This window comes from Haliotis rufescens, unplaced genomic scaffold (genome assembly GCF_023055435.1).
Source record: "Haliotis rufescens isolate VD_foot unplaced genomic scaffold, xgHalRufe1.0.p SCAF_17, whole genome shotgun sequence".
In the NCBI taxonomy this organism is placed as follows: domain Eukaryota; kingdom Metazoa; phylum Mollusca; class Gastropoda; order Lepetellida; family Haliotidae; genus Haliotis; species Haliotis rufescens.
The window spans coordinates 32,318,504-32,345,181 of record NW_025963857.1 but is presented as its reverse complement, the minus strand read 5'-3'; the positions used below and the strand labels follow the sequence as shown (position 1 = coordinate 32,345,181).

Sequence of the window (26,678 nt, the reverse complement as noted above, 5' to 3'; positions counted from 1 at the left end):
TGAACATTTGGACCGACTGACTGAATCAGATGAATACACAAGGCTAAATATTCCGCATGAAATTCATCTAAATGTTGTGAAAAACATCCAATTGTATTAAATGCCATTAACAAGATGTACACAAGTTCAATTAATTTTTATTTTACATTTGAATATATACTGTCGAAAAAAGCCAGGCACTGTCGAGACTAACTCTTTCAATTTTACGGCTTGTCCAACAAAAACATATTGCTGCAATGAAATTGCATCACAATGCTTTTCAGATCATTGTGACTTCATCGGTTAGCATGACGTCATAATCAAATGACGTTCCTTTTCTCACCCCAGTCTCTTTGACCATCAAATACACCAACACTCATCGAAAAAACTTTAAACGTCCTTGGCAAGCCTCGGAGTTTAAACGTTTATCGACAAGTGTTGATATATTTGATGGTGTAAAATTGATACAGTGAAACCAGGTTAAATCCATAAACTAGGTTTATCGCTTGAGACGTTTCAGTTTTAGAGTAATATTTGGACTTGCAGGACATTGTTCTTCAATTCCGTGAACCGTTTTTGGTTGAAATTAAGTCATTTTCCAAATCTGTAACATCTAAAAAAACACATTTTTTCATGGTAATCTTGGCCATGTTCCTCGTTAATCCTTTCTTTTCACTAAATCATTTTTTGGTATGACAATATTTTACACATTTCATGCACTAGTTAAATAAAGTTGCTCAGTCAGAGAATACACGTGTGGTGCTTAACTAATGTCTATGTGGATATATCTTGTCTTTAACAAATATCTAAGAATATTTAATATTCGTTCCCAAACACAACTTCACAATTACTTATGTGTATTTATAATAATTTTTTGTAAAGCTTACTGATAAAGGTGCGCAGATTACTGTGAAAACCCATCAGTCAAGAAACTCCTCCTCCGTACACAGTATTCGTTAATCCACTTAAAACCAATTCAATTTCTGTAAGATTGCGTCAGTTCCTTGTATGTCCCAAGAATTATATATACACTGTGTATAGACTCGGTATGGTGTCCTTCCAAGGATCAGTGGTCCCTCGGAGTGGAATGTACAGTGGATTCAGTGAAAACAATGGAAGAAATAGATCGAACCTGCCAATCAACATGAAACAACAATTATAATACTCAATAAAATATTGATAATAATTTCACCCATTCCTTTTCTGGCTTCACATTTTGTTTTCTCATTCGTAGAACACACAAACACTAAGTATCGCTTATTCATGTGGGATATTTTTTCATTTGATGTTTCATATATGTAAGTTAAATTTATGCTAAGTAGAGGGCTTGTTCTGAACGTGTATACACAGCACCACTTGGTGTCCCCGTTTTGAGAACTGCATACTCAACTGACATCTTCAAAACAATAACATCATAACTACATTTATGGATTCATCGATCACACATAAGATTTGCCCCGTCAAGTCAGGCAGTATGTGTACTGATTGAGCGGCAAATATCAAATGTAACCAATAAAGATCAGTATGGCATATATTCCATACACCAAGTCATTTCTGATAGCTTCACCCAGAAGGGAGTGCCACCCAAGGAATATTTGTGTTCTGTTTTTCTGTTGTTTTTGTTACATTATAATTTCCACAAAGCACAGCAGAATAACCATCCCAATCAAGAACAGGTCCGTGTGGGTCAAACACTACTTTGACTTTCATTCAGGAGCGGTTCCTGCTGGGCAAGAGGCTCTGACGACAAATTCAAACTGATTGATGACCCCCGTCCTGAGAAGCCCCGGAAGGAGGACACGCGCATGCCCGTACTGGTCGTGATGAGGTCATTGTCAGCCCCCGATGAACTGCTCTGCAAGAAGAAAGGAATGGGAGGGTTAAACTGTAAGTGAATGAGTTGTAAGATAAACATGCTGTGTTGTCAATGAAGAGCTAGGTAAATTGTTGATTAAACCAAGGTAGGTTGATTTTGGCACCGAACGCGTACTGTCAAGTTGGTGCAGAAAAAAAGTTTCAAGTTCTAGTGTGTTTAGTACTTGAAATACACTCTCTTTGTCGATTCTTATGTATTGCCAAACATATTGTTTTATTGCTGTAACCACAGCTCCGCATTTTGTAACGCATAGTACTATATGTATATATATGTGAGAATTATAACGCCTACCGACAATAATTGAGAAAGAAGTACAAATATCAATATTAGCTTCCGCGGTGATCCGGCTCTAGAATCGGCTGTTTCATTCAGAGTTCGTTAGTGTGACAGAAACATCTGAATATTTCCCAAATCCATGGCATGATTGGGTTGAAAGCCTTTTTAACAATATTGCAGTTACACTTCGTGTCAACTTATTGTGGGAGGGCAGATCCTGTAGTCCAGGCTTCCGATGTTAACCTAGAGCATGGGATGGTTGACTTGTCGATACATTTAAATCATTGTTTGTTGTTCAACGCCGCAGCCACCAACACTCCACCTACACATGTGTAATATATATGAACCAGGACCAGACAGACCAGTGATTGATATTATGAGCTTCGTCGGGTATGATGACATGCAATCAACAAAGTCACCGAGTTTCACCACCCGATCCTTAGTCGAGTTTTCCAAAAAGGGATATTTTTAGAGTTATTCAACTCACGGAATCAATGTTTAAAGAGACATGTTTGTAAACGATGATTGATGTGTATGATTATACATAAATCTTGCCCAACTAGCAACAACCCCAGTAATCTACAGAATCTAGGAAATAGTGGGTGATTTTCATTACTTTTTTAGATGGTCCTAATGAGACGGTAATCATGACACAAAAGGATTAAAAAGGTTTCACAGTTGGAAGGCTTGGGTTCTACATCTCAAGGCTATTATCAGTATTACAGTTGTTGCAAGTGTGTCGCAACAATGTTTTACCCACTACAATACAATTATAATAGTTGGGGAGTTATCACACGTCACTGCATATTTGTAAGATGTTACAACACATTTAATAAAGTGACAGGGTCGAAAATTGATATTGGCAATTTAATTTTGTACTTCGTTTGATGTAAGAGAGGACGCCTCACACTTGCAGATATTCTCTTACTTGATACAGACAGCATATCAGCTACTTGGAAACAAGTGCCGTTGTTCGGGAAAGCAGACTAATTTGACTGACTTACGTTCCGTGGGTCAAAGCCAGCTTTAGTGTCCTGAAATAACTCCTTCTCCACAATAATTACAACAAAGCCTTGCCATTTGTCTCCGCTGCATCTCTATTTGGTGGTCTGGTTGGGAATCTGATAATTTGACAGCAAGCAATTTGTCCATTTAGTCTGGTGTCAAGCTGAAGTACGTACACTATCTATAAATGTTAGCAGCATGAAGTTTTGGCAAACGCAGTTTTATCATACTTATATAATAACATACATCATTGTTTGCACCATTACAGTTGATAGTATCAAAAGTCTTTACAATTATTATTTTGATTTTAAAAGTTAAAAATGCACACGATATCACCTTTATGAAAAAAAACACCAAGACACGCGATGCCACTGCATGTTGTATAATTTTATGTACATTGATAACATTCTGTTACAGTAGAACCCCGATAACTTAGACTATGCCTTTCGTGGGAAGATCAAGGAACCGACACTTTGATGACCCTCTATACGGATCTACTTTCCTAACGGTAAGATGAGGTTCGCGTATAAACTGGGTTCTCGCCAACAGGGCAAAACAAATTCCAGGGTGAGAAACTATTTCGTAAACATGTTACATTTCCAGCGTATTTTCCACTGTCAAGATGATAAACAATTAATATGACAAGCCCACACGCAGTATAGATAAACAAACTATGAAATATTCGCTGAAATCGCATTGTCATACAAGGCGCCCAATTAACATTATCTAACAGACATACAACATGACAATTTTTACAAGAATTATTGCAGCTTATTCTTTTACTGTTAGTCAGTCGGATCACAGATACATTGTGTTACCCCTTACGGCCTTGCTTACTGCATTTCTTAGAAAGGCTACTACTACTACTACTACTACTACTACTACTACTACTACTACTACTACTCCTACTACTACTACTACTAACTGACTGGACGAACTGCTTGTGTTGAAAGGGATAGGTCATTTTCGGCTACTTGTCGAGCGTGTTGCGGCAGGTGTAGGGTCCAATCACTGATAGTGTCCCAGCAAAGGCATTTATAGAGGCGAGCAAATCTTAAGATTTTTTTAACCATCTTGGAATATGCGAATATTCCAAGATTATACAGGGCAAATCTTTGTATTATTTTATCCCAATATTCTACTTAAAAAAAACGCCCTCATGCAATCGTGGCAATAAATGAACGCCACGAAACCTGTGCAATGATATATTCCGAATAGAATCTGAAATATGTATCCAGTCCGCTTTTCCCCTTACCTTCATTATACCCCCAGCAACAGTGAAATTGAGATATTGGATGGTTTCATTGAAAATCGACTAACGACCATAGTCGTAAGGGTCATACAACATGCCGCCCTGTTTTCGAGAAATAAATATGTCTAATATTCATGAGCTAGACAGTTTGATATCGAGCATCGTTTATATAATGTTCGCAACAGCCCCCAGATTGTGTTGTGTAATGTGATAGTCACGTGAGGTAGTTAACGAGTAAATCCAGTTCCAATATGTCTTCCTCCCAATTGCTGGTCGAGATTACCTTTGGGACTGAGGTGAGCCGAGTGCAGATTCTGAATGATGCACACATATTGCAACGTCATCGCGTGTCCCTTAGTGTAAAACGATTCTTACTACTTTGTTAAGTCGATTTGTATGCAAGTATGTTTTGTACGTTTGAGATGTTATGCTGGTGTTTAGTAACGTTTGAAAGCAATCAGGACTTTAGTTGTAGTAGAGTTAACATTTTTACGTTAAATGAGCAATTTATTTTTCTGTGTAATTTGTTTCACTACGGTAAGGTGAGGTGAGGTGAGGTGAGGTGAGGTGAGGTGAGGTGAGGTGAAATGGGGTTTAACGTCGCGTCAAAGATTATTGCACTTAAATAGCGACGTGAATGTACGTGTGTGTGTTTGTCCGGACTGATGCCGATTTATAGTGCTAGCTCACTGAGATACCATGCCGCAGTTTAACATGAATACCCCACTCAGACACAGTATACTGACTCCGAGCCGACCAGTCCTTGTTTTAGACTCTTAATGCCGAGGGCCAAACAGGGTAACAACAAGTACCCTCTTTTAACGTCTTTTGGCCCGACGCGGTCGGGGATCGAACCCCGGACCTATTTCACTACGATATTGCTGTGTCAAAAAAAGCATGTACATATGTCGTTCTTATTTTGTAAATGTTAGAGAAATTCAGTAGTATATACACAGTGTGTGTGTGTGTGTGTGTGTGTGTGTGTGTGTGTGTGTGTGTGTGTGTGTGTGTGTGTGTGTGTGTGGTTTGGTGTGTGTGTGTGTGTGTGTGTGTGTGTGTGTGTGTGTGTGTGTGTGTGTGTGTGTGTGTGTGTGTGTGTTGTTTAACGCACTGAACAATATTCCAGCTACACGAGTATGACGGCGGCCAGTAAGTTATCGAGTCCGTGGAGATTCCCGGTCAACAGCAACCTATGCTGGTCGTAAGAAGCCACTTAAAAGAATTGGGTGGTAGGCCTCAGTGACTTGCGTGTATTCGTACCCCGAAATTGTGGAGTGATGTTCATGTTGTCAATCGCTGGATTGTCTGGTCCAGACCCCATTATTTACAGCTCATACAGCTGGAGAGTTGCGGCCTTAAACAACAAACAGACCTGCACGTGAAATACTACCTTTGGAAACTTGCGCGCCTTTTCTTGACATGCACATCTGATGACTGACGTAACGAGAAGGATGAAGACTGCGACACAGATGAAGATGACGAAGTACATGAGGATGTTGCTGGGGCCGCACCAGTCGCTGTCGTCGCCACAGTTATTGTAGTCGTCGCAATGGAGACTGGCGTTGATGCAACGTTTGTTGTTACATCTGAACTCGGTTGTCTCACATTTGCCTTAAAAGGTTTTGAGAAACTAGCGTTACAAAGTTATATATCGGGGGACGTAACGATTGCTTTCAATATAAATATGTTACCGTCGATGTACCGATGACGTAAATTGGCACACAGTTACAGTATCCAAAGTTAACATCGATATCATGTCACATACCGATATCCGAAACATAATTGAATGAAACATATTGAAAATAAGCGAGTGAGTGTGGTTTAAAGCTGTTTGGAACAGTATTTCAGATATTCTACAGCGTGTCAGTCTTAGGATAACCCGACGTGATGTTGGTTGTAGACGGGATCCGAACTTCTGACGAAGGGTTTATGGCACGCCTACACGACGAAGCGCGAATTTCGGAGTCTCTGACGACTGCGCTACCCGTGCCCCCTTCTGACAATGAACACCTCTAGCTTTATGAAGAAAATGTTTAGTTTAGTTTATCCAAAATACACTTTGTACGATTAAGTTTCTGACGTTATGAGCTATAATCCGAGGTATCTCCATTCACTACCAATACTGTAGCTGTGTCCGCAAGAGTATCTAAACCTCCATAAGCTCTTGGCATTGATGAAAGTTTTCACAAACAATCTAACCAGTTGGAAATGATTCATTTATCGAAATGCAATGTGTACATGTACTATTTTGATACCATTAATTTAATGCAATATGTAGTAAGGTGAAATGGAGGTTAAGGTAGTGTTCATGACTATTTCTTTAATATATCCATGTGAGAGTTCGCCTGTGTGTGGCTGCTTGTACTTGTACAACCGGTTTCATAGTGATATCCCAGTGAGATATCATGCTGCAGTTTAACATGACCATACACTCGGGGACATAATACTGACTCCGAGACGACCAATTAGGAGATAAACATACTGTGTTTTCAATGTAGAGTATGTAAATACATTCCCTTTGTTGATTTCTGTCGTGTTTTTCTGCACGAAATGTATTGCCACACATCCTTTGAATATTGTTGTAACCGCATCTGTGCATTTTGTAACCTGTAATTGTAGATATAATTATTTAAATATGCCTACCGACAATGACTGAAAATAGTACTATTCTATGAATATTAGCTTCCGCGGTGATGCGGCCGTCAAACCAGCTGTTTCAATCAAAGGGGGTTTATTGTGATTTAATAGCCTCTGATTGACCAATCAGAATCGAGTAAATTCCAAATTCATGGTAGAATCATTGTTATATCCCCTTGATACCGAGCGCCAGCCAAGGTAACAACAATTACCATCTTTTGACGTCTTTTGGTATGACGCGTTTAGAACCTCCGACCTTCCGTTCTACGGACATTCGATCTGTCCCCTACATCAGAGAGGCTGTGTATTACAAAATGTAACATAATATATATCTATTAATGTAAGTAACCGCTATAACCTGTATATTTAGAACACAAAAGGTCTCAATCTCATAATATAGGCAAATTATAGACAAGCAGTATTTACTGATACACTATTATACTAAAACGCATCATATTGGTAATAATAATAATATTTTTGGGTGCGAAGGTCAATAGCTGCTCATAAGGCTACACAGAGTGTCAATGATATTATTTTCTAAACAGATAAGAGTGGGGACGTTTTGTTAAGTTGAGGAGGAGAGACTTTGAGCTGAAAGGGTCCAACTCGTTCTATAATGTCTTTGTCGGGAATATTTCAGATTTCTCGCAGCAGTAACTTATCCGAGGTTGAGTGCAGTTCCAATATTTTATCATTCTGACAATGTAGAATGTAGGGCCACCAAACCAAGAACCATAATCAGAGGATCCTGGCTCGGTCCAGTGTCATAACTGAAGCGAACCTTAGATTGGAACCCACAATCAACATTTCCAGGTACAGCTAATGGTCATAATATTGCACAGCGAATTGTATTGTAAAGGGTGGTAGTTAAAAGGATTCGATCGCACGACCAGTGGATCTTTCGCTGCTAAGGGATGCAACTCTGAATGTTCATTATCGAAAGGACTCGAAAACATCACAAGCGGATTCTTCACGGCTATGGGGCGTAAAACTGTACATGTAATTGTAATTTAAAGGATTAAAATCTATGAGTCGAACGCACGAGATGCGGATCCTTCACGGATCGTTCTCGTTCTCGGCAGTACTATCAGTACCAGACCAGACATACACGATGCTTGCAATGGCACCAAAACACACGCTCACCAGTATGGAATGCAGTGAAGATGAGGTCAAATCCTCTGTATTCGATCGTCATGTCGCTGTAGAACACTAACGTGACGACATCACCGGTGGTAACAAACGTCGCCCTAGGAGTGAGAGATCCACATAATTTATTGGTTTGGGGCGTCTCTGAAACATACACGTAGTCATGTTACAGGACAGAAGTGTATGCCCCAATGTCACATTATTGAGAAATGTTACACAGCATGTAAATTGACAGCCAAAAGAAATTTTACTTGTAAAAAATTAAATTGTAAATATATAAAAAGTTCTTTATCAATGCAAAACGTCCAGACACAACAATGCTCTCTTCAGAAAATACGAAAAAGTGTAAAACACGTGCTGCTTGGGCAGCCGAAACAACACGCGCAATAATGGTATATACATATTCAAACGGCATGTCAGACACTCACACGGATACACAAACCACGAAAGAAATACCACGACTGACACGCGAACAACGCGAGCGGGCCCTGGGTATTATACAGATGGATCCACCCATGCCCATATTGGAACGTTACGGACGGGCTGGGCAGACATAAGACAGACCAAGAACAGTCACACCCGGGGCAACTACGCCCAATGAAGACCTGTACTTGCGTACTTTGCATCTCCGGAATCGGTTCCTGAGAATGCCTTAGGGCATATGGTTTGTCGAGTCAGAGCTCAAGGAACTGGTGCTAACATACCTGACGGGGGACAGTTATTGACGACGCAAAATCCTCCAGCCAACCAACCAGAACTGATCCAGGCCCTCCAAGAAGAATGGCGTCATCAGAGAGAGATTTTGCGTGTCTTATTGCAGGGGTTGGACATACACGTTATTTTATGTGAACTGTCATTGAACTTAAGCGTTTTTAGATGTGTGTGCCATTTTCCCATTGCTTTTGCTACCCCACCCTAATTCGGGCACCTGTCATGTCAACATCTAATGCTGTGTGACTGTCCTTGCATGTTCAATTCGTTCAGATTTTGATCTTTTCAATAGATTTGACTTCAATCATCTATCTTTTGTAGTTTTCAGACTGGAGTGATTTAAAAAATATGGTAAAGTTTCTTTTAGCCGTCTGTTTATATAAACTGAACCGCAAAAGAAACGTCACCCCAAGTAACATTGCATGAAAATTGTCATTTAAATATCTGGGTAATGTTTGTCCAAGTTTCTAAAATTTAACATTACCTTGTCCGGAAAAAATGAAATTGCAAAACGATTGCAAGCTGGACAAACCACCCGGCAAGTATCCAATGCATCTCAAGTCCGCGTAAAGACCATATACAGGCTCCAGCAACGGTATCAGACCACCAACACCATAGATGACCGACCACGTAGTGGAAGACTAAGGGTCGCCATGCGACGGCAGGATCGTCAGATTGTGCGACAGCATCTTCAAGATCGCTTTGTTACTGTTGCGGAAACTGATCGACAGACCATTGGGACACACCAGCGACACATTAGTGCGCACACCGTGCGTCGACGATTGACGAGCAGACACCTCCACTGTCACAGGCCACACCGAGGACCCATTCTGACACCACGTCATCGCCGGAACCGTCTTCAGTGGGCAACACAGCACCAACATTGGCGCCACCAGCAGTGGAGAAGAGTCGTCTTCTCAGACGAGAGCCGTTACTGTATCCCAACAGCAGATGACAGAGAGAGAATCTATCGACGCCGTGGGTAACGTTATTCGGATGCTTGTGTTGTTGAGAGAGACTCGTTGGGTGGTCCGAGCATCATGGTGTGGGGTGGAATTGGTCTTGCACAGAGGGTCAGCCCTGTGGACTTCCAGAACAACGGTCCAAGGAGAGGCAATGGTGTCACAGCAACTCGGTACATTGATCAAGTCTTGAGACCACACGCCATACCTCATTTGGCACGTCGCCGCAAACACAAGTTTCAGCATGATAACGCCCGTGCCCACACTGCGAGAGCAACAATAGACTTCCTCCAGCAGAGTGGCACCAGAACCATGCAGTGGCCTGCCCTCAGTCCCGATTTAAATCCCATTGAGCACCAGTGGGACGAGATTCAATGACGGCTGAATGACGTCCGACCAAGGCCGACAACTGCAGCTGAACTGCGTCAGGCGTTCCTCAGAGTGTGGGCTCAAGTGCCTATGGCCTTCATCAACCGCCTCATCCATTCCATGTATCGACGTTGCACGACAGTCATCAATGCACATGGCGGACACACGAGATACTGACTTCAGTATATATTTGCACCGTAGGCGACATGTGTTGCCATTCCCCCAGCTCTTCCGCACTGATTTAAGTAATGCCGCATCACCTCGTGCATAACAACAGGCTTATACTGTATCTTGCGATATTCTTCACGAGCCTGTGGCATCTCACAGAATATGTGACACACTCAAACAGCTATCTTATATTTTTATGACAAGATTTATTATTGGTGGTTTCAGGAAATGATTATGCCCGCTTGAAATTCAGATGGTGATTTCGTGTATCAATTGATCTGTTCCCAAATTTGACGAATTCCGTGCTCAATTAGCTAACACGAAATTACATTTTCAGAGTCTAATTGGACTTTCTCAGCCCAGTAAAGCTGGACACCTGGGACAATCTTTGTTAATGATGCATCGAAATTGGAAATCACCTCTACCTTATGTATACTATAGAATGTTTTGAAAGCATTACTGAGGCCTTGAATGTTTTAATTCTGAACAAATAAGATTCATTTACATGACATGTTTAAACCTGTCCAACTAATTTCTTTCGATGGAAGTCCTAAAATAATATATGTTTATTACACGTTTGGTAACATTCTTTCATCACGTAAATTATAGTGCATGCCCAATGTTGTTGCATGATTGAACACAATGTGTCTGATGTGTTTGTGCTGTTTTTAATCCATTGTGAAGAAAAAATGAATACTTTAAAAGCGATACTTTATACGATTAAAACGAACAATGGTCCCTTTTTAACAAGGAAAAGGCCATGCTGTAATTACTTACGAGTATATTGCTCGACATATTTGTGGTTATCCATGGAAGGACTCTTGTCATCTGGACCATCATAGAGCATCAAGTAATCCGACTCACACCCCTCCGACATAAACCCTTCGATCTCCATGTCTAGAAAACTGACCATCAGCTGATGGTCAGCAGGTGCTCGGATGGACATCGTGCAAACCATGTCCTTCCGGTATCGTTCATTCTCGTACGTGAGACGCAACCTCCCGGCTGAGACTGGACGGTCCACCATCTCAAGCAGATTCTCAGAGCACCTCTCTGTCATGTAGTCTGAAACAGAGAAAACTTTGACTTGCTAGACATTCCATCTGTTAGTGAGTGAGTGAGTTAATGCTTTACGTCACATCGGCAATATTTCAGCCATATCGTGACGACCATCTGTTAGTGCCACAAAGGGCGACAAGGCGCTAGCAAATGGGCACTTCTAGCAAGTTGAGTTCAGTCGCTCAAAAAACATAATAATTATTTTTCTACTTGCCCATATTTGATTATGTTTAAAAATCTAGCCGTACATGCATCCTCGATTGGCCCGTGCCTTGTTATATTATCAATACTATGGAACAGACATGGATCTACATGGATCTACTGTGTAATAACACCCGAAGGAAAACAATTTTATCATCTTCAAAACCGGTGGTAATTCCTTCTAAGATACAACAGAGAGAATTGCAACCCTTGTTCACTGTTTATTATGATCCTTAATTGTGTCAGCATTACCCAATGCTTGTAATTCTCACTTAAACCAGCCATATATATTTCTTAGGTTACCCTATGCATAAAAACAAGGTTTTAGTTTTAAACAAGGTGGTAATTTAGGGTGTCTGACCTGAAGTTCGCGAATGTATCATTAATGAAATCATCGGAAGTATTACAACTGTTCTATTCAAGGATAATAGTTATTTAAGTAAAGGTCGACGACGCATAGTTATAAATCACGTCTTGCCTACGAGAGACTGGCGAGTGAAAATTGTAAAATATGTTTGCCTCATCGGAGAAAATATTTTGTCACTGGATACTTTAGGTGCCCTGAATAAAATGTATTGTTGAAAAATTCTTTCAGAAAAAGAAAACATTGCATGTCTTGAACAGAGACAGAAACGTATATTGGTTAGTACATCAATACCAGGCCGCCCCGAAAAAACTATAAAGATAGTTACCTGACTAATTGACATACAGAGCAACGTTTCCAGGTCACGGGCGACGCCTCAGCACGGAACTTACAATCCTTGTTATTTTGGACAATAACACTTGCGTTGGCAAGACGAATGAACTTCATGACGTTATGACGTCAAGAAGCACCTTAAATTATGTCCATACGAGTCTTCGCACCGAGGTCAAGAGTGCCGCGGTGAAAACACTGAATTACTTGCCACCCAATCGCTGGCCTACTACTGGGCACGCATCTTGTATGTTTCGTTAGCCGGGTGGACCTGTGGTCAAAGGCAATAAGGCGCCGTGCCAAGATCCGATAATAAGTTTGAATCCCAGGCTCGCCGCGATTATGATCCTTGGGTTGTCAGCAGCCCGACCACACACTTCAAGCTGATACGCCCTGATATGACTGTACTACTGTTCAAAGCCTAATGATCCCAGCTCACTCGCTGTCAATACAATCGTTAGAACGACTTTGTTACTGCATCCATTTATGAAGAAACTTCTTCAACCTAAATATTAAGCATAAAAAGCATTTGAAGCTTAAGCATGAGAATTATGCATAATGTGATACTCAATCTCGATTGCTAATCATCTCATGCGCAGAATGTCATCATCACTACTTGATCGTGGGATTACATATTGGCACCAACAACCCATTAACTTTATGAGAATGAACGTATGTTCCCCATGAGTGTAGTAGCATCCAAACGCAATATCGTTATGTCTGATGGAGCCTTGTCCTTCTGGTGCGATCGATGCAGTGACTGTGCATCTGTGTTTCATATTAAACATCTAATAAAAACTGCAGTTTTCTAACGAGTGAATATATTAACATTCGTGGTATCTGTTAGCTGTTTACAAATGATTAACTGTGTGATGTTCAAAGCTGGAATAACATTTGAACTGAAGCACACTACATCGTGGGCTAGTGTGGTTTGAGTGGTAATCATGTTCTCGAACGGATCAATACTTAAGTTCCCTGTATCTTTAAAGATGTTATAGATTACCTTCTCTGAACAGCCTTTAAACGGCAAGCGAAATGATTAACAAAACATGTGTATATAAGTACCCTTACACGTCTCTACATTAAAGGGGTCCCGGCCCAATGAGTTTTCACGGTACGGAGTTTTCAGTGTAGTGTATATACAATTGAAGGTGTTCCCTGTGATAGACAGCACTGTTTCATTAATTCTTGGGACAGTGGGGTGTGGGCACAGCGACCGTTCATAACACGGATACTTCCCGTTTGCACCCCCACAGATGCCATAAATAGAAGTTTATCCATCGTGTCGGGGACATAACAGCGCTGCAACTGAAAGCCCAAATCAATAATACTTTTTTTATGCATTGCTTGTATAGTAGATTAAGGTGTAGCTGTTCAAGCATGGATACAGCTTTTTAGAAAAGGAAGGGTATATAACTGTAGGCACAAGGGATGAGATAATAATGACTGGAAACACTACTCACACGTAAGAAGAGGCAGGACGAAGTTGAGGTGGACGGAGAGAAGAAGGCAGCTGTGTAGAAACTTCATTGCACTTGTGAAAACAATGCTGATATCGGTTGAGTCCTTGAGTGAGTGACACCTGTGTTGCTCATGCTACGTCGACAAGTGTAATTGTTTTTGTTGACTAGAAACCTTATCTATTCACAGAGCGTGATGTTGGTCAACTTCTTGTCATCAATGTGCTGTATAAACCTCATGCTCTGTTTGTACACTAGTGTCATTTGTGGTTTTACATTTGATCATCAACGGTGCTGTATTCAGATCTCCCACTCTAGACAATACATTGATATCAGTATCGGTTTACATTGGATCATTAGTGGTGGCTATTCAAACTCAGAACTGTGAATTGATGTTAAAGGTGGTTTACATTTGATCATCAACGGTGTTGTCATCAAGCCTCACACTCTGGCTGAGCAATAATATCATTGGTGGTGTACCATTCATCATGTATCCAAACATCAGACGTTGTATCCAGTTCAGGCAAAATGTATTTTCAAATTGATATGTCATCAAGCAAATATGAAAGGTACTCTCTGGACACATGAAAGAAAGAAATGGAAATGGTAAAATAACCATTAACAATGTGCTATTCCATATTTGCTGAATACATCACACACCACGCTAAAATCAGTCTTGTCGATTTTTCACAGCACGTTAAAGACGTTCGTGAATAATTTCTATTTTTTTCCAATTTCTGCAAAATGCACCTGCGCGACGCACACATGCATATCACCGATCTGGTTCTGGTCTGTACATGTGATTTTGTGATTGACTCGGCTTCTACAGACGTCCAGTGAACAGAGTGTCTTGGGAGACGCATTGGATACGATATCTGGTCGGGCCGACTTCAGGTGCCTTCTGTTGACTTGTCGTTTCACCAGTTCACTGAAAATACATTCAGATAAGTAAGCTTTACTTTAATTTTATAATGAAACTTGTGGTTAATATTATTCATATGGTTTCCAACGCCCCGAACAGGTCAGACTTCAGGTAGATCTTGTTAAAAGTACCTTGTCTCCAGTTCACTGAAATTAATAAATCAGTAAATTTAAAAGTTTCGCGATGAAACTAGTGGCTAATATTAGTCTGAACAAATGTTGTGTCCATTGCCTCTGAGTGTCGGCAGTATCCAGGGATAGGTCAAAAGAACACTGATGAAATAACAGTGTACTAATGTGTGTATCATTAACTACTGTGGCCAGTATTGCTATGAGTAAAGGAACGTGAGCAACCCTGTGCTCTGAGGCACAGAAATCCGTTACCTCCCCTAGTCGTGCCAGGATCCCTGATTCTACCCAATAATCGTCTGCGATTTGTCAGAACCACACACATGCTCGTGAATATTTGCTACTACCATACAGATCTGCACCTCGAGGCGGCTCCATCGCATATTCCATCTTCTCATATTAACTTGACATGCCCTCATATAACTGAAATAATGAAGAAAGCTACGTATAACCCACTCACATACATGTGTTAATTTATTTGCTTAAACATTCATGTTTCATACCTCATCTGACTTGATAAAGATGCTTCTGATATGATGAATATGTAAACTTCTTTTACACATTTTATTCTCATTCCTTTGTAAACCAGTAACGCATAAAACATGTCTTGTGAACTTTTATCGATCAATTGCAAGTAACTGTTTTTCTTTTATTCATTTTAAAAATTGATTGTTCGACACATATCGTTTCATATTACAATGTCACAGGGACCTACCAAGAAATCCTTCAGTGGTAACAGCTTTGTTTGAAATCGACACCTTCTGAACGGGTGCTGACAGAAAAACTCAGAACTAATTAATTTTGTATAGCTCATAATAAATGAGATTGTACGTCCTCTGACTGTTTCTGACTCAGTGAGTAGGTTTGCGTCTCTGCCTTTTCAGAAAATGTACGAATCAATAACTCCAGGACAAACCATGGCATGATAGCGCAAGCAAATGATCCAGTGGATGGTAGCGTTAAGAAGCAAGCCGGTGGATGATAGTGTAAACAAATGAACCAGTTGATGGCAACGTAAACAAATACACCTGCGGATAATAGTGTAAATAAATAAACCAGGGAATGTTGATGTAGACAAATATACCTGTGGATGATAGTATGAACACATAAACCTGTGAATGATAGTGTGAACAAATAAACTTGTGTATGATAGTGTGAATAAATAAACCTGTGAATTATAGTGTGAAGAAATAAACCTGTGTATGATAGTGTACAAATAAACCTGTGAATAAAAGTGTGAAGAAATAAACCTGTGTATGATAGTGTGAACACATAAACCTGCGGGTGATAGTGTAAACAAATAAACCTGCGGATGATAGTGTGAACACATAAACCTGCGGGTGATAGTGTGAAGAAATAAACCAGTGAATGATAGTGTGATGAAATAAATAAGTGAATGATAGTGTGAAGATATAAACCTGCAGATGATAGTGTGAACACATAAATCTGCGGATGATTGTGTAAACAAATAAACTTGTGGATGATAGTGTGAACAAATAAACTTGACGATGAGGATAGTGCAAACAAATATTCCAATATATAAACAAGACGGTGGATTATAGTGTGAACAAATAAACCTGTGGATGATAGCGTAAACAAATAAACCAATGAATGATAGTGTACACATATAAACTTTTCGATGATGGTGTAAACAGATAAATCAGTGAATGATGGTGTAAACAAATAAACTTATTGAATGATAGTCTAAACAAATCATCTTTTGGATGGAAGTGTAAACAAATAAAACCAGTAAAAAGTATTGTGAACAAATAAACCAGTGGATGATAGTGCAAACAAACAAAATTATTGATAAAAGTGCATTCAAATAAACTAATGGATGATAGCGTAAACAGATAAACTTATGGACGATAGTGCAAACAAATAAATCAGTGAATGACAGTGGGAAAAAAATAAACCAGAGAATGACAGTGGGAACAAATATATCAGTGGATGATAGTGTGTACAAATAAAATTGTGGATGCTGCTGAAAACAAATATTCCAATTGATGACAATGTGAACAAATATGCCATTGGACGATATCGTGAACAAATAAACCAGACGACGACAGTGTGAAGAAATCTCACAGTGGTTGATTAATCACAATTACTGATCGGGTTTGTGTTACAAAATGTCAATACAACCTTATGCAGATTTACTGATGTTATTAAGAGTCTAATGTGCGATAAATTAATATCTATACCCCCTACATAACACGGTCGGTTCAAAATGAAATATTTGGGCATTTTAGGTAAGGCAAATGAGGTATATGCTTCACAGCTCACTTAAACAATGTGCGCCAAAGAGGCGCAAAAAGTGAACTTCACATTTAGTACCCATATCTGAAATCGAACCCATGTTTCAAGTAAATGCCTGCGAGTTCTTACCAGTACATACACGAATATGCCAGAGATGCAGGAACGACCTTGGTCTATAACCTGATGGTGAAACTTTTTATAGCTGATGCTAGTTCTTTTTAAACGGCATTGTGGCATTGCTACCCTATTATGTTAAAAGTAAAACCATGTAGTAATAGAAAATCTATATCATCTATGAGAATCATTTTTTTCATAGAATATTAACATCCCATGATATCATGTCAGCATACATATATCACCGCCTAGTATCTCTGATCCATGCACAATTTTTTTTACCGCTACATATGTTGCTTCTAACGTGCAATAGAATCTGTTTCATTCTTCTCTGGTTTCAAATATACAATAACATTTAATAAACGAAACCCCCATTTTCATTCCATTCCATCACTTTCTCAACACTATCAGCCTACACCATTATCATCTGAAATTAAGAGATTTGATGGTTCATCAATACTCGAGATTCCCTTAGAGGATTATTATATTTAACCTTATACACAACCTTATTTCAGAGACTACTGTATATGTTTTTCTATGGATCGAAGGCCTATAGCCGAAATTTGCTCCTGAGCACAGAACTAAAAACATCCTAATGCTTGAATGATGTCATTTAACTCTGATTGATATATGACATCCAATGTCAGCTTTCAATATTTTACGGCAGTCAACATCATTTGTATCTGTTATAACATTGTGGCACCACTTCTCTTGAAAACGTACACAATAAACGAATTAGAGCTCATATATGCTGCAATTCCAAGGCAGTTCTCAAGGGAGAAAAACATTTGTTCTAACTGAAGAATCTGTCACTTTGATGGCCACCTGACTGCGGTTTAGGATAAAGTATTTTCGGATGTGTTTCGAGTGGTCTTTATTGTATTATACCGGCTCGTATGGCTTCCAAAAGCGCCTTGCTCCCTAAAGCAAATCAAATCAACCATGGCTTCGTACTTATAGAGCACTATAAATATAATGTGACTGCTTGCAGTTTCTAACTGGAAGTATTAAAATAAAATTACAGAACATGTTCGCCTAGAATATACACATGCATTTAAGAAATAAACGACGAGTGGGAGTTGTTTATCGTACAATAAAACACTAGAGGGGAAATAAACCACGAGGGTCGCAGTGGTAGACCCATATTTCATCACCCGTTACTAATCTCTTTTAATTTCCCGAAAAATCCTCCCCAATTAGCTCAACTTTTCTCTGGCAATGTCAGTTCACTTTTCCTTAACATCAGAATTTAGAAACTTTGGCACCCGACTAGCAGATATCTCATTCTTCTGTAAATAATAGTTTCAATGGATCAATGGCTTAGACTTGTGTCTTCCACAAGTTCAGCAATGGTAAACCGTCTACCTGACAGATAGGTTTTCCTATCTCCTTGATTGAATCTTCATTGATGGAAGTTGAAGGACGTCAGGACCTAGGTTCATCATCAAGGCTTGTTCTCAAGTTTTAAACACAGCTGCCCAACGTTTAACAGTGGAATAGCTTCGGCATTTTTTCCCATACACTTGTGACATGCGTCATGATTTCCTTGGGGAGTACTTTTCTCTAAGGTCAACAACTTGATGACTGGTCGCGATCAGTACTCGGTTTTTTTCCAATTCTGTGTCCAGGTGGACCCCTACCACGTTCAACTGGCTGTCACTAGTATAATAATGACCTCAACTGACCAAATACACCTGCAATGGACTACTCAAACAATGTACTACATTGACAAGTTCACTTTGTTATGGACCATAGTTGAAAGTTAGTCAGTCTTAGAGATCTTGACAAGCCCTCGTATCTCTTCCACTTTTGGATACGATCGTTCGACCATTGCGTTATATCTACGTTGCCCAGCTCCATCTCCATATACGGGGACCGACTCACTAGACCCTTCCCTCTCAACATTAACGTCGTCCAATTTACGACGCCATCAAGTTGCGATGGCATATTCGAATATCCAGAAATGACGTTATGATAGAACAATGTTTTATCCTGAACTCCTCAAGCTCAACAATAAGAACATATGAACAATTAGATTTGAATTTTGAACAAATATATAAATGACAACAAAGATTGCCTCGGTCGCAATGAGTGAGTGAGTATGGTTTTACGCCGCTTTTAGCAATATTCCAGCAATATCACGGCGGAGGACACAAGAAATGGGCTTCACACATTTTACCCATTTGGGGAATCGAACCCGGGTCTTCGGCGTGACGAGCGAACGCTTTAACCACTAGGCTACCCCACCGCCCCGCCTCGGTCGCAATGCTCAATTGCACAAACAAGCATACACCATTTGGCAACTCTGACCGTACCTTGTCTGAACAGTCCTTACCCGTACATACCAACGTAACATTCCAAGTGACCTCGACCGGATTGACATGTCACTAGATGCGAGTGCGGTTGCACGCCTTATTTAGCAATATTACATCATTATCAACAGTGGAGATAGGAGAAAAGGGTTTAACATCTCGTACATATGTAGGGAATCAAATCCGGGTCTTGGGTATGAGGATTTAACACTAAGAAGCCCAACTGCATTAATGAATCATTTGTGTCTGGATTAACACAAGGTTAAATCATTCATTTAAGTGAAATATTAGTCTGGGTCAGCGGTTCTGTTTCCGAGACAGGAGGTATGATGTTCGCGAGTACGTGCAGGGATAAAGTTTGTTATTTTTCTGTACAAAGCAAAAGCAACATTTGAGCCGAAATGTGGCTCCTGGTGCCACAGGTATTCAATACACGAACCGGTCCACTATTAGTCTGCAATTTTAGCATCAGGCTTGAATAGCACCTGCGTCTATTTTGCCAGTCTCTCGAAACAAAATCAATTTCATCGATCGTGACGCTCTAAAACAATATTTTCTGCCTGCGTAGTCGTCTCAACATGGTCCGAGAATGCATATCCGGGGCCATACTATCATTGAGAACTCGGAACTACAGATGCTACACATTATCTAATACATGAAGGTATACCGAGAGGAAGAGGTTCTCGTTAAATGTGATAACATATGACCTATATCTCAGATAACACGCGCTTTGCAATTTGATCCATATATTTATTTATATATAAATGTTCTTTCAGGGACGACGTGAAGGTTCCTCAGGTATACAACATCGCGTCCTTGCCGAAGAATCATTAGAATTATTTCGATTTATCGTCATGCATTGCATATGTAACTCAGTTCTTTAAATGAAAACAATTATTGCTGTCAGATGCTCTGTTGTCACATAGATATCATCAACCGCACAGTACGACTATGGTAACGTACAGGTTACCACATGTATATAGTTTGGTTGGATACAGCCAAGTTTTCTGTTCATTTTGTCTTGAAGGAATGTATATTTGCGGTCTTCCTAATTAGAACATCTTCCATGAGCATTCCCGGTCTGATCAGGTCGCAACCAACCCATGTTTGTGGTACGCGGTGATTACATAGACCGGGTGGTCATGCTAGAGGTCTTGATTGAGCGCAGGTCATCGTATCCCGACGGCGTGGATCGTTGTTCCACACACTGTGTATTATCGAAATATACATCAGGAGAAGGACCTAATTCTCGCGTGTGTGCGTGCGTGCGTGCGTGCGTGCGTGCGTGCATGCGTGCGTGCGTGTGTACTAGTTTGGATTTATGCCGGTTCTGTAGTGTTAACTAATTGACATACCATGCCACAATTTAAAATAGATACATTATTCGCACTCCGAGCCTCCCAGGCCTTGTTTCGTCCCCCTGAGCAGCTGACAGGGTGAAAAGTCCCATCTGTTAAGGTATTTTGGTTAACGCGGCCAGATAATCTATCTACCGATCTGTCATGCACAGCATGGAGAAACTTTTACATAAACATATCAATGGATTCCTATCTATGAGTGTAAAACACTCTAACGTTAGAGGGATATTGACTACTCTGACTCTTTTGTATTGACAGAAACGATGTGGAATGTCTCACATAAAAGACAGGAGTAGCTCTACAAGCCTTACTATCACAAACTATCCGCATATTCATTCAGGCGAATCACAAGAAAAGACACAAGGGAGTTTTGGTAACATATGTTAACAGGCGGCGGAGTGATTTAACTGAAACATATTTTGATAGGGGTTGAAACCAAAAACTAAATGAATGGTGTGAAGTGAAGGTAACTGGACTGGACTAGGTCATCTGACATAAACAAGACTTATCAAGGCTCACTGACATCAACCGAACGTATCAAGGCTTGCAGACATAAACATGATTGCACTGACTCATTGACATAAACAGGATTTACCAAGGCTCGCTGACATAAACAAGACATATCAAGACTCATTGACATAATCACCATTTGCTTACACTCACTATCATAATCAGGACGTGTCAAGAATCAATGCCACGAACAGGACTTACCATAAAGCAGGTAGGTCGGCAGGTATGTCGACGTGCGACTTGATCCTAATTCTCCTCAGGCTGAAGAGCAACCCAATTACGAAGTCCTAGATTAGCCCACATATTGATTGTGTGGTATTACTTAGGCACAGCTAGTCGCAGCAAACACAGCACACAGAATGGGTGCATACCTATATGTTTCAATTTCCAGAGCTTGATGTTTGGGTTCTGATTTGTTTTTATTTCTAGTTCATTCCTATAATTATTTAGTCTCCAGATAAGAATTGACATTATGAAAAACCTCGTACTACTTAAAAAAATATGTACGTCATTCAATGACATGTACACAACATTTACTGAACCAATTATAATGGACATGCCATAAGTGGCACAATCTGTCTGAAAGCGCTTCCATCTTGCCAGCTTTCACGCAGGCTTGGCGTAATCATTTTATCAATACATAACGACTGCTTAGGTATAGGACGTTTGATGAAGACAAAGATGAACTGATCGACCTTGTTAACCTGTCTAATGCTTACATATTTCAGTAATATCATGTAACCTGTCAAACACATGCCAAAACAGAAAGGCTTACCTAAAGTTATCTCAAATCGACGCTTCAACACACTGCATGAACTATTTGATGCAGTTGAAGATGATGACATTTGATGGAATTGTACATAAATGACCTCTTCTGACTGTCATGGAAAGCTGAACAGGTGATGGCAACACTATGGCACAGCCAGAGTGTTTCCATCAGAACACAATTCACTATGAATGTTAATCCTTTAACATGAAACAATCTGTCACATCCACTATAATGCAAGTTGCCAACATCATCGAGTCGATACAACTGAGCTTCTCTAGTTGCACATAATTGCAGAATTCTTCAGATCGTATTTATCCGTTTGTTAGGCATGATGAAAGTTTCATTACTGTTAAAACATCCAAGTCAGGGCTGTACCTATAAAAGGTAGCAGTTGTCCCACGGGACCGCCCTGTCGCACAGCCAACACTTGCCATACACGACAACGACTGGGAACGGCGTCGTATACAGCTCAACCGCAATGGTGCAGTCGTGACTCCTCACTGTAAGATCAATAGTCGATGGTTCTTCTGGTGGAGTTGGCAGTATCCACGCTCCCCGTCCCAGGCCAAATACTCCGTAATTAGAGACATCCACTTATTGATGGATTTGTTCAGGGGAAAATGTGGCATTGTCATGTCTCAGAGTGATTCTCGTGTCTTTATTACTGAAGGAATTTCAGTGAGTTATATGCATACGTCATCAACCAGATCAAGCATTAGTTAAGAAACACGGATGTCAGGTTATACCTAGATGATGTTTTGTTTGGGTGATTTGTACTGAGCGCTGGACGAATATCCCCCAATCATTTGCTAATTAAGATCATTTTCAGCTGAGGCAGCATATGTCATCTTTGCTTCTATACGTCACAGGGTATCGATCCCTTTATATATATAACTCTTCCTGCTATGAATCACACGCCAGCGAGCATCTTTACTTAGTACTTGTGGCAAAGGGCTTACTTAGTTACATTTTTCCTTCACAATTTCGAATTGTATATGTTTATTCCAAGAAATAATGCTTTCCATATTCCACTTGAATGTTCAGATATTGTAGAGTTGAGTTGAGTTGAGTTTCACGGAGACCTGCATTACTTCTTACTTTCCTCCCACTTTTAGCTACCATGCCATGATATATACGGAAATGTTGTTCAAAGCGGCCTTAAACGCCACTCACTCTCTCCATCACCAGGATTATGGTACATGTATTTTCGCCCTGAGCTTATCTAACATGGTTTATTGTCACTCCCCTACCATGGTGACTGTCGACTTTCCTTCCATGGTGACTGTGGGTTTTTCTACCATGGTGATTGTCGACTTTCCTACCATATAGACTGTCGGTTTTCCTACCATCGTGACTGTCGGTTTCCTTCCATGGTGACCCTCGGCTTTCCTACCATGGTGACACTCAGCTTTTTGTTCCATGGTGACCTTCGGCTTTCCTTCCATGGTGACTCTCGGCTTTTCTACCATGGTGACCCTCGGCCTTCCTACCATGGTGACTCTCGGCTTTCCTTCCATGGTGACTCTCGGCTTTCCTACCATGGTGACTCTCGGCTTTTCTACCATGGTGACTCTCGGCTTTCCTACCATGGTGACTCTCGGCTTTTCTACCATGGTGACTCTCGGTTTTCCTACCATGGTGACTCTCGGCTTTTCTACCATGGTGACTCTAAGCTTTCCTTCCATGGTGACTCTCGGCTTTCCTACCATGGTGACTCTCGGCTTTTCTACCATGGTGACTGTCGGTTTTCCTACCAAGGTGACTGTGGGTTTTCTTACCATAGTGACTGTGGATTTTCCATGCACTCTCAATGTTGGCTTTCCTAGCACTCTTACTGTCAGATTCCCTCCGTGGTCACTGTCGGATTTCAGACCATTTTCACTGCTGGCTTTCCTACCATGGTGACTGTGATATTTCCTACCATGTTGAGCTTCCCCTCCGTAAAATAATGCTAAAAGTTGTGACAGACCTCGAGCTCACCTCAGTCACTTTACACATAATGCTCAAGTTTCTAAATGCAAGAGGATTTACGGTGCCCTCAAATCGCGCTTGAAATTACGGTCATCAAATGTTGTCAGGGAATGTTCGGTGCCCTAAATATGCTACACAGTGGCGACTACAATAGTACTCAAATGTGAGGGTTATGTGTATCAACACAACAATGCACATAACTAACTGATAAATAAGTAAAGAAAAAAAATTAGATGTTTTGACCTAACGTTTGAGGTGCAATGTTCTTTTTTCGAAGATTTCCAACAAAGAGCATCATACAACTCTAGCACAAACGTTGTTAGAACAGGATTACGCTTTCAGTAACGCTTTCAAGATTTTTTTATGGTAGACGCGTGAGTGAGTTTGATTTGACGCCGTTTCTTAGCAATATTCTAGCAAGATCACATATTGTACCCATGTCGGGAATCGAACCCGGGTCTTCAGCGTGACCAGCTGACGCTTTAACTACAAGGCTACCCGACCGCCCCGGTAGACGTGTGAACTCTAATTTCATGAGATACATGTATTTCTTATGATTATAAAAATGGTTTTGTCGCTTTTATTTTTGTTGTCTGGAAATCTGACTACTTGCAGGCGGACAACCACGAATTAATATACAACTCGCTGGAATACCCGAGATACAATCACAATTATTATCTCTTTGTGTACTGTATATGTTATTATGTATGATGACTAAATTTATTTAATCTTCGAACTTTCTTTGACTGCTGCTTTGAGCTTTCCCGCACACCCACGGTGACAGTACCTGCAGGACTTTATAGGATGCTTAATTCATATACCGGCCCTCTTCTTGTCTCGAACTACCGATAACTCGATTCAAGCATTCTTAGCATCGATGCAGGGTAGCAATGAAAACTAACAACGAGAACCAAAAAGTTTCCTAGCTGCCGGTTTCTTCTGGCAGAATTGCAGCTACAGCATGCACGGTTTTGGTTATCCCAATGTAACACGTACGTGATCATATTTCTTTTTTCTAAAATCTCTGCTTCACAGTTTCCAAAAGCAATTCAGCTACGTGGCCTAGACAATGAAAATCAAGATACAAACGTAATTCAAACGAAGAATGAAACAGTTTCAGGAGATATGGCATACACTAGTTTGAAGCTAAGAAGCACGAATCCTGAAGTTAATGTATTGTGTATATGTATTCCTCAGTATTGCATACTTAATCCCTTTTTTTCTGAAATGTTACGTTACGATATTACATATACTAGACTGGTATTACACATTTTGCTGATGAGCAGTAGACTGCTTGTATATCTGTTCCATGTTAACAGTGTGACATATTTCAATGTTCGGCTGTTTCTAAAATGACATCAAACTTACAATTTGTAAACGATGTCATAGCTAATATGTTATGGACAATAAGGCCATATCTGAAGGGCAGGTTGACTCGAAAATATAATCACAAATATGTTGAATTGCCTTCAGGGAAAATGTAATCAGATACTTTCATTTACGGCAATGCAACATTAACAAACACGCGATACAAATTAATATCAGCCTGAAAGGTTTACAATTACTGATGCTATATATCATTCCAAGCTACAGCTAATGACATATCTAGGATATCTCATATCAAGTTATCACCATATTTGTTTTTATTGCACGTGTTCTAAATATTTCAAGAGTAGGATGAAATAGCCGTGATGATATCATGGATCTGTCCACACTTCTTGTTTCCCATACAATGTATTTATGTTACTTTATGTGTGCAATAAGTGAGTGGGTAAAAAATGAGGGTGTGAGAGAGTGAGGGAGGGAATGAGTGAATGAATGAGTAAGGGTACCATTGTGAAAGGGAGTTCGAACTATTTATTGTTACGTGTCGATTCCCAAATTGAAACAATATGATAAATCAGAAATCAGTACGTTAAAGGATTTAGTGAGAAGTATCAATGGAAGTATCGAATACAAAATAAGATGGCAGTGGGCAGTATCAAATCAAAAACCAGTGGTGATAGCAAACGTCAGTGATAATACCATATTCACCCAGCAGCGACAGTGGTCAAGCTTCCGCGATAGGCCAGGGCTGGTCTTGATGTAATGTCAGATGAAATGTGAGAGATGAGACAGGGACACGCCCGCTCAATTTATATAGCCCACATCAGCCCACGCTGTTCCAGAAGTTTACACATCACACTATCATCTAAATATTAAAAACTTATACATTGTCCAAATACAGTGCAATGAGCTTCTGTTGACTCTCAACAGTTACAATCATTGTTTAACAATAAATTACACTGTCATATAACATGATATAACGGTGTTTCTTCTTATAGAAAGAATGTCTGAAGGAGCCCAGTAGTAAACGTTGTCAACTTTCGTGTAACCCATAAACACGGATATGTTGCTGAAGGTCATAATGTGAGCGAATCATGAATTAGAACCATGTTGAACGATCAACGCTCTCTTAGACCACTGGGCCTTCCATGCCCCGATTAGGCCCAAGGAGACGAAATAAAATAATGTCTCGATTCCGTTTACGAGGTTGGTACTGG

The 26,678-nt window shown here is 40.2% G+C and overlaps 1 protein-coding gene across 2 annotated transcripts; it reads right to left on the bottom strand.

Annotated features, from left to right (window-relative positions):
• Positions 1 to 121: 121 nt before the first annotated feature.
• LOC124142553 lies at positions 122 to 22,619 on the bottom strand. Of its 2 annotated transcripts, none has more exons than XM_046511108.2 (6): positions 22,171 to 22,619; positions 13,799 to 14,723; positions 11,159 to 11,446; positions 8,169 to 8,315; positions 5,779 to 5,999; positions 122 to 1,834 (listed from the first exon to the last, which is right to left on the bottom strand). In XM_046511108.2, the coding sequence occupies exons 2-6, from the start codon at positions 13,863 to 13,865 to the stop codon at positions 1,667 to 1,669; spliced, it is 891 nt and encodes a 296-aa protein (XP_046367064.2). In that variant the 5' UTR covers positions 13,866 to 14,723; positions 22,171 to 22,619; the 3' UTR covers positions 122 to 1,666. The 2 variants fall into 2 exon arrangements, with proteins under 2 accessions (XP_046367064.2, XP_046367065.2); XM_046511109.2 differs by lacking the exon at positions 22,171 to 22,619 and adding an exon at positions 21,597 to 21,693.
• Between the last annotated feature and the right edge of the window lie 4,059 nt (positions 22,620 to 26,678).

What these genes read in the sequence shown, in the direction of transcription:
- LOC124142553 (XM_046511108.2), bottom strand. Translation starts at nt 13,865, where the DNA reads ATGAAGTTTCTACACAGCTGCCTTCTTCTCTCCGTCCACCTCAACTTC. An exon ending in CGTCCTGCCTCTTCTTACGT is followed by an intron (nt 11,447 to 13,798) that starts GTGAGTAGTGTT and finishes TCTCTGTTTCAG; the next exon opens with ACTACATGACAGAGAGGTGC. An exon ending in ATATGTCGAGCAATATACTC is followed by an intron (nt 8,316 to 11,158) that starts GTAAGTAATTAC and finishes TGTATGTTTCAG; the next exon opens with AGACGCCCCAAACCAATAAA.